The 8368-nt window shown below is 37.0% G+C and overlaps 2 protein-coding genes across 4 annotated transcripts in view; both read right to left on the reverse strand.

The window, feature by feature from the left end:
• Positions 1 to 2076, reverse strand: part of LOC107654869 (serine/arginine repetitive matrix 1) — a 19946-nt gene extending 17870 nt beyond the window's left edge. For all 3 annotated transcript variants that reach the window (XM_016442158.1, XM_016442157.1, XM_016442159.1), the window contains exons 1-2: positions 1999 to 2076; positions 1175 to 1264 (exon numbers count right to left, since the gene is read on the reverse strand). In XM_016442158.1, coding sequence (XP_016297644.1) covers positions 1175 to 1264; positions 1999 to 2019 — 111 coding nt within the window. In that variant the 5' untranslated portion in view covers positions 2020 to 2076. The remainder of the gene's footprint in view (positions 1 to 1174; positions 1265 to 1998) is intronic.
• A 1335-nt stretch (positions 2077 to 3411) lies between these two features.
• On the reverse strand, positions 3412 to 6842 carry LOC107654821 (L-threonine 3-dehydrogenase, mitochondrial-like). The gene is made up of 6 exons (XM_016442069.1): positions 6492 to 6842; positions 6145 to 6301; positions 5358 to 5400; positions 5049 to 5119; positions 4114 to 4263; positions 3412 to 3554 (listed from the first exon to the last, which is right to left on the reverse strand). The coding sequence occupies exons 2-6, from the start codon at positions 6290 to 6292 to the stop codon at positions 3412 to 3414; spliced, it is 555 nt and encodes a 184-aa protein (XP_016297555.1). The 5' UTR covers positions 6293 to 6301; positions 6492 to 6842.
• Positions 6843 to 8368: the final 1526 nt, after the last annotated feature.

The following is an 8368-nucleotide window of genomic DNA, read 5'->3' on the forward strand; positions in this document are numbered from 1 at the left end:
AGTAGTGCTAGTATTAATAATCTCTCCTCTAGTCTGGGTGCCTTATCTAATAATGTTCGAAAAGAGGCTCGCAACTTAGGTGTAGTTTTTGACTCAGAACTGTCCTTTGATGTTCAGGTGACTAAAGTGTTGCAGTCTTGTTTTGCACAACTGAGGCAACTAACGAAGATAAAGTCATTCCTTTCTTTGGCAGATTTGGAAAAGGTCATTCATGCTTTTATTTCTTCCAGACTTGATTATTGTAATGCACTTTATTCCGGTATTAGCAAGAGAAATCTCCTAAGATTGCAGCTGATTCAAAATGCTGCTGCTAGGCTTTTAACACGTACTAAGAAAAGTGACCACATTACACCGATTCTTGCTGCTCTTCACTGGTTGCCTGTGAGTTTTAGAATTGATTTTAAGATTTTGTTGCTTGTTTTTAAGGCCTTGAAGGGTCAGGCTCCTGCCTATATTTGTGATTTATTATTTCCTTATGAGCCTGATCGCTGCTTGAGATCTTCCGGTAGGGCCCTATTAATGGTTCCAAAATCTCGACTTGTTACCAAAGGTGACCGCGCTTTTGCTATCCATGTGCCTAAGCTATGGAACTCCCTGCCTGGGGATATTAGGCAGGCTCCTACTGTATCCACTTTTAAGTCTCTTCTTAAGACTCATTTTTATCGTATGGCTTTTTCTTAATGTTGATGGTATTTTTTGTATTTTGTTACTGCACTAATCTTTTCATTGTAAAGCACTTTGTAACTTTGTTTTGAAAGGTGCTATATAAATAAATGTTTACTTACTTACAGGATTTTCCATATATATGTTGGTAACTTAGGGGTCCTAATCCTTCAAACTACTATCATAAATTCTGAGCAGAGTTGTTCTACTTAAAATTATATTTGGAAACTGTGATACTTTTTTCTTCAAGGAATCTTTGATGAATAGAACAGCATTAATTTGAAATAGAAAACTTTTGTAACAAACTTCACTGTCACATTTGAGCAATTTAATGCATGAGTGTTGAATAAAAGTATAATTTTTTTTTTTAAAGATGATTACTCTTATATGGTTGAACTGATAATTTATTGTAAAATTTAGGGAACCTCAATATGCAGCACGTTTATGGTAACAACGTGTTATGAACACATTTGCACCAAAGAAAATACACATGTATTTCCATATTTTCTACCTTCTTCTCCAGACATTCTGCAAACTTCAGTTGCTTCAACAGCTTCTTGTGTTTGTTGCTGAAGCGGTTATCCTGCTCCGCACTGGTGCCCTGAAACAACAAGAATTCACAATTAAAACAATATATGATATAGGAAATTCCTATTTTTCTGCATTTGAAGTTAACATACAATTTGCAGTACGAGACAGAAAATGAATTACTTCATTTGAGTAGGACATTGACACGGGTGTAATATTTAACGTACGTATACACACACATATAAATCTTCGGTTCCAGATGTATACCACATTATTATTATTATTATTTTCCTTTGTCTTATTTAAATGTTATTTCTGTTTTCAGTGTCATATATGTATGTATGTATGTTTGTACTAAGAGTTCCTAAAAATATACAAATTCCTTGCGTGTTTGCACACACTTGGCGAAGAAAGCTCATTCTGATTCTGATACACGATTACACGGCTTGCTATCGTATAAGAACATGTTTTTTTGCCGGGCTGGGTTTCGGTTTCAGCCTGTATTTTAATTTAACTACGCAAACCAGAGTACAGTTGACTGTATAATGTTATAGTGGAATTTATCTGTAAGAATAAGTGCGATACTGTGAAATTCAACGCGCTGGGATCCTTAAATCCGTTGTTCCCGTTTAATCTGTTGAGTACGTTCTGGTTCTCGCACGCAGCCGCCATTACAGCCGCACTCCAATGAACATACGAAATACAGCCTTAAAACAACCAACTAATCAGCCAGCTGACAAATAACACATGCAAAACAACGTATTTGACCTTTATATTGCGATAGTTGTAAAAGAATATTAGACTTACGCGGAAAAACCCCGCGTCCATTTCTATCGTCTGTCAATATGGCACGATGTCCCACAATCCACTGCGACAGCCTCAACCTCACTTCCTGTGCCTGTTCAAATCTAATAAATACTACCTTGAACGTTTTTTGTTTTTATTTTTAATTTAGTGTCATGTTTCATAATATACTGAATTAATCACGAAAATATAAAACAAAATATATTTCATTTTATTTTTGTTCGTTTGTTATTTTTGACTACTGCAGAGGTCACAATGAACAAAGACATACATAAACTGTTTGCTGTATTAAAGCCATTTATTTGACATACACTGCAATTTTCCACCAGTTCTTTTTGAGATTCATTAACAACTTTTGAGGTTAAATGATAAGTGAAAATTAATGCAGTTTCAACTTTTAACACTGAAATCACACTTGCTTTTGGAAGAAAGGTGAGTCATTGTATATATCGTCTTATATATCTTAAACATCTTATATATTGATTAGTCATTTTTATTTGTCTGCACCAGTAGCCTATACAGAAGGCATACTAAAGACTTTCAGAGGGGCCAAAGCCAAAGAACACCCCCTTTACTCCTGCAAGGCTTTGGGTGTTTTATCCAGTAGTTTTGCTCTTCTGAGTTAACAAAAAATGTGTAAAAAAAAAAAACTCTTAGTGTATAATAATACATCAGCAATGCTGAGTGATTAAGTACTTAATTCACACCACCAAACTATGCATTGTGAACCCAGAGCCCTTTGATAACGGACTCTAAATAAATAGCCAATGCAGACAATAGTGGGTTTAACAGAACCCAAAATTCAGGCAACTGTGATTTCTTCAGCGATCGCAGCTGGAACAAAGGCAATCTTTTGATTTACACTAAAGGTAGTAGTGGTTTAAAGTATTTTCTGCCCATGGCTGTGTTCAAACTGAGACAATTCCTCTTGTACACAATACATTGAGTAGTCTAGAGCACAGAGTGAGGTGTCTAGTGTTCCTTATTGTATTTGAACAAATGGAGCATCTATGGAGTCAAAATTCAACCCCTGCCAAAGAGAATGGTATGATTGGTTAGGATTAGAAAGCAGTGTTTTAGTTATAACATCAGATCATTGAAAGTGTTGAAGGGCATGTTCGGGCCAGCCAGAATTTTTCTTGGTGCTGACCTTGTTATTTTAATACAGTGCATGGTGATTCTAAAATAATTAAATTACAGTTTCATCTATAATGTGTGCAATAATCAGCGGCGCCGCTATGGTTTCTGGACCCCCTGAACAGCATACTGACTCAGGCCCCCTCCGCAATCGCATTCCGGGGGGGTGGGGTCCCGCTTGGTAAAAATCGTGTTCCAGGCCACCTCTCCCTCGTCAGGACCTTTGGAATCGTCCTAACCTCCCCCCAGCAACGGCCGCGCAGTCCCTGAGAAGACCTGCTAGCTGGCAGGTAGTCCTGCATTGTTTTTTTCACGGATGGAGGCCAGCATGTCTGTGACCAGCTCTGACAGGCCATACGCAGGCTTCCAGCCCCAGTCCTGACGTGCGTTAGAGTCATCAAACCGCACTGGCCAGCTGTCCGCTATAAATTGAACATTACATTTTATGAACATTTAGATCATTGCAAAAAGTTTTTCTTTTCATTATACAAGAAAAACACATACAGATAGACAATGACCAAGATAGGAATTATTTCTACAATTAACCACAAACATTAATATTAAAGGAATAGTTCACCCAAAAATGAAAATTTGCTGAAAATGTACTCAGCCTCAGGCCATCCAAGATGTAGATGAGTTTGTTTGTTCGGTGTAATTTGGAGAAATCTGGAACATTCACCTCTGCAGTGAATGGGTGCCGTCAGAATGAGTTCAAACAGTTGAACATCACAATAATCCACAAGTAATCCATACGACTCCAGTCCATCAATTAATTTCTTGTGAAGTGAAAAGCTGTTTGTAAGAAACAATCCTCTGTCCATAATATTTTCTCCAGTGAAAAAGTCATTTTGTCAGAAACAGGAGAGAAATATGCGCGCGCAGGCATCCGGTGCGTGAGGTGTGTACGCGCTCTGGCGTAGTGGAAACCTTACATTGTTACATTATAAAGGCAGTCATATAGCATAAACTGAATTTTCCCACCTGTGATATTGATGGTGCGGGCAAGAGCCATGTTAGCTTCCCCGACAGCACTGAGTAATGCGCTGTAATGCACCAGCCAGGTGATTCTGTTATTCACAACTAGCTCCCTCAGGTTTTTATAGTCCAGCACATCAGCATATACAAATGGACCTGGAAGGAGGATCACCAATCAGACATTGGAAGTTAAATGAGAGCTTTATTCATAGGCTACAGCATTTAGAGCGTGAATCTAAGTTAATACAGGTTAGTCTATTCTTGTTAATTCATAAATATACTATTGCTTATAGTTAAATTAATGTTTGAAATACAGTTATGGTCATTTATTCAACTAGAAATGTTTAAAATGCATTAATATTCGCTACTGTTCAAAAGTTGGAGTTGTTACGCTTTTTTAAAGGGGTCATATGATGTTGCTAAAAAGAACATTATTTGGTAGTACAGGAGCTCAGTATCGGGCCCGATACCGATGCATCCCTAGTAAAAGCAAAGCTGAATTTTCAGCAACCATTACTCCAGTCTTCATTGTCACATTATCCTCCAGAATCGTTTTGATCAATTTAAAGCATCCTTGCTTAATAAAAAAAAGTATTAATTTCTAAAAAAATAAATTAATTAAATAAAAAAAGAACGGTATTGTTATTGTAGAGTTCTTATTGTAAGAATTCTCATAATTAATAAATTATTTTTTAAATTGTTATTTCATGTTAGCTATTTCATTAATCGATGTTAACATATGTTAACATTGTACACTGTTACTGAAATGTATTTGGAGAATTTAAATATAAGAGCCATGTGATTAAAAAAAAGCTCCTACTGTAAACTTTAAGTCAGTTTATGGCACCACACTCTACATGTGGCTCTATATATGTTGCAAATGATACAACCGCCTGTCTGTCCATATCAGAGCTGTTACATCTCTCTCAGTGTCAACATACCCATGTTATAAACTTCAGTGGGAGGCCTCCTAATGTCCGACAGGATGACGTTTTCCTTTCCATACTGCTTCCTGATGTAAAAGGAATATTATTCATAATTAAATTAAATAAACAACAACAAAGTTAAATGATCTTTCGGTTTTTACAGAATTATAAAGAATCTACCTCAGAAAATTAAAAAAGGTTACAACAAACATCTATGCAAAGACCAGGCAAATATCCAATCTACGCAAAGTTGCAAAAACTGTGTGTTCTGGAGTCTGATTTCAAATTTCTCCCATGCAGCACATCTTTCAGCTGTTCACTAACCTCAGCATTTGAGCTAGTCCAACTCCAAGCTGTCCCAGGCCACCTGTAACAGGAGAAAAACACTTTCAACAATGAAAGGAGCTTAAACACACCATAGCAGCAAACATTTTACAACCAGAAACTTCACCACTCACAAAGCCACAAATTAGCACCAAGTAAGCAGAATAAATTCCATAAATCTAATTATGAATGAAAAATGTTACTGCATTATTTTTAAAATGAAAACCCCTATACTGGAGGCCAGAGGTACAGTAAATGCACAATAAAACAAAACATGATACCATACATAATATGTGATCAACTCCAGTAGACAACTAAAAATAGAGTTTATATTACAGTGACTACTTTAGACTGATGCCTAAAACATAGGATTATTGTATAGAATTTAGTAAGGACTCATATGACAGCGTTTGTAGTGTGTCTGCAAATCAGTGCACACGCAAATGAAATAAGCACACAAAAATGGCAGTGGCAGTTTCAAAAACAGGCCTAAGTCATTTTAAATAAGCTCCGTTATTGTTATTGTCCAGACATTTTCCAGCTCCACTTCGACTGACAATCTGTTTACTCACTCTGTTGCACAAGCATAAAACAGCCGCGCGCTCCATTGTGCGCACGTGGAGCGCTTTTAACGCTGTTTATTCCCAACCTATTGTCATGGCGATCAATGGGATTGTCTCTTACGAGGCACGGAAAACAAACACAGAAGACGTGATGCAAGAGAGATATTTCCACCAAAACATTAGTTTGTCACACGTTATTTAAGCAGCTGGGAAACAGATGGCACCTGTGATGAGGACTCGAGGACTGTCCGTAGGAGGCTCGGAGGACTCGTTGCTCGGCCATCGGTTGATCTGACGCGGCGATAAACTCATGCCGCGAACCGACCAACCTTTACACAACGAGCGGACACACGACCGGACACCTGACAGCATGTCGTTTATCTGTCAGTTAATAAACATATCAGTTAACCGAATGAACGGGTCAGAAAGTACACATCATAACAATTGTACTTTTTTCTTTTTAGTTTTCGCTAATCTGACGGCCAAGTCGTTATTTCACCTTTAAAAGTGAATCGACTGATACACGAACAATATGTAAATCAGTGGTTCGGGGAAAAGCGCATTATCTCACCTTGAGCTTATCAAAACGTGAAATCCGTGACGATGTGAAACACACGTTTTGCACCAAAATCACAACATTGCTGTGGTGTATCCGGAGGTGGAAAATTAAGTAAATAAATGCTGATAAGAGGGATTTTCATGGTATTTAACCGTTAGAATTAAGAGATTACGGTCCGATTGGTTGCCAGAAGAGCGCATCGAATGACCATTGGATAAACATGCTGACGGAGCAGAGAATGCTGGGAAATGTAGTTTTATCATTGTACTAGCGGGTACGGTCGCGTGATAATGATTGCGGTGTCCATTAGCGCTACAAGAGGGCAAACTTGCTGACGGGCTGCCCACTCCGGATTTATATTGTGTAGGTGAGTTTAGCTGAGCTGGGGCTTTACACTGATGACTTCATTGGCTGGTGAAATGTTATTGTTTGTGTGCGCGTGCGCAGATTCCCCTTTTTAATAACCAAGTTTCATATTGAAATTTTAAGTATTTTAATATAATGTCAAACACTTCAAATAATAATATAATATAATATAATATCCAAATAGGAATATTATGGTCGTAAAATAAATATAAATTCTAAAATTGAATCAAAATCAAATACAACACTCTGCTTGGACACATTTTAACACATTTATTGGACACATTTATTGATAATAATTGAATAATAATTCACTGGCCCCCATGTTAGATTATACAAATCACTACTGTATAAATGGTAGCAGATTAAAAACAAAGGAATTCACTACATAAGCATTTTTTGACCACACATTTTGATAGAATTGGTGACATTATTTTCTTGTGCCCCAGTTAATTTATGACCCTTCTCAGAAGCATCAAGTAAGTAAGGATTATGTACAGTAATGTTGCATCATCTCCAAGGCGTTTATTTCCTAAGAATGACCAGCTGACTACATGATCCTTCTTATAACACTGCTACTTTGAGTTTTGATTCTCCATTTCCCAGGATGAGCTGCTAGTTCACCCAAAAATAAAACTTCTGTCATCATTTACTCACCCTCAAGTTGTTGTATGAGTCTCTTTCTTCTGTTGAACATTAAAGAAGATATTTTGAAGAATGTGGGTAACCAAACAGTGTCTGGTCCCCATTGACTTCCATAGTCTTATTTTTATAATATGGAAGTCAATTTGGACCAGAAACGGTTTGGTTACCCACATTCTTGAAAATATCTGCTTTGTGTTCAGCAGAAGAAAGGATTTCATACAAGTTTGAAACAATTTGAGGGTAAGCAAATAATGACAAAATGTTCATTTTTATTTAGGGGTGAACTATCCCTTTAACGCTAAATCCAGCGATTAACCAATCAGAATCAAGTATTCCAGAGAGTGGTGCATGTTCCAATTGCAAATGCTGTTTGTAACTTCTCAAGCATGATTAAACATCACCTTCTGGTAGGTCAAAAATTTCTCACATTCACCCTTATTCAACATTCAGCTGTCTAACAGTGTAAAAAATGTTTACAATAAAACATCATGACTGATGCTGTCTCTTGAAACCACAGTAAATTCCAAAATCAAACTACTCAAACACAATACAATAAACACATATTTTCCCTATTTGGGACTGTTTACATTATCATTTTGCTTGAAAGTCAAGACAGAAGGCTGTAATGCCAGTATGTCTGATTATTATTCAATGATAGCTTTCGTAAATGCCGGTATATCTGATTTGCGGTGACAGGGCTGGATTGGTAATCGGGCATACCGGGCATTTTCCCGGTGGGCCGACGCACCTACACTGTAAAAAATGATATGATGAAAAAGCCATGACAATTTATGTTTTTAAGTTGCTTTAACTCATAAAAATAATTTAAGCAATTTCAACTTTTTTTTATAAGTTATACTAGATTCAACTTGATTTTTTAA

This window comes from Sinocyclocheilus anshuiensis, unplaced genomic scaffold (assembly GCF_001515605.1).
Source record: "Sinocyclocheilus anshuiensis isolate Anshui unplaced genomic scaffold, SAMN03320099.WGS_v1.1 scaffold335, whole genome shotgun sequence".
NCBI lineage: Eukaryota > Metazoa > Chordata > Actinopteri > Cypriniformes > Cyprinidae > Sinocyclocheilus > Sinocyclocheilus anshuiensis.

Excerpts from the sequence above, each read along its gene's own strand:
- LOC107654821 (XM_016442069.1), bottom strand. The coding sequence starts at position 6,292 with ATGCTGTCAGGTGTCCGGTCGTGTGTCCGCTCGTTGTGTAAAGGTTGG. Across the intron at positions 5,120-5,357 it reads GGACTAGCTCAAATGCTGAG|GAAGCAGTATGGAAAGGAAA; the intron begins GTTAGTGAACAG and ends CTTTTACATCAG. Across the intron at positions 3,555-4,113 it reads CCGCACCATCAATATCACAG|CGGACAGCTGGCCAGTGCGG; the intron begins GTGGGAAAATTC and ends TTCAATTTATAG.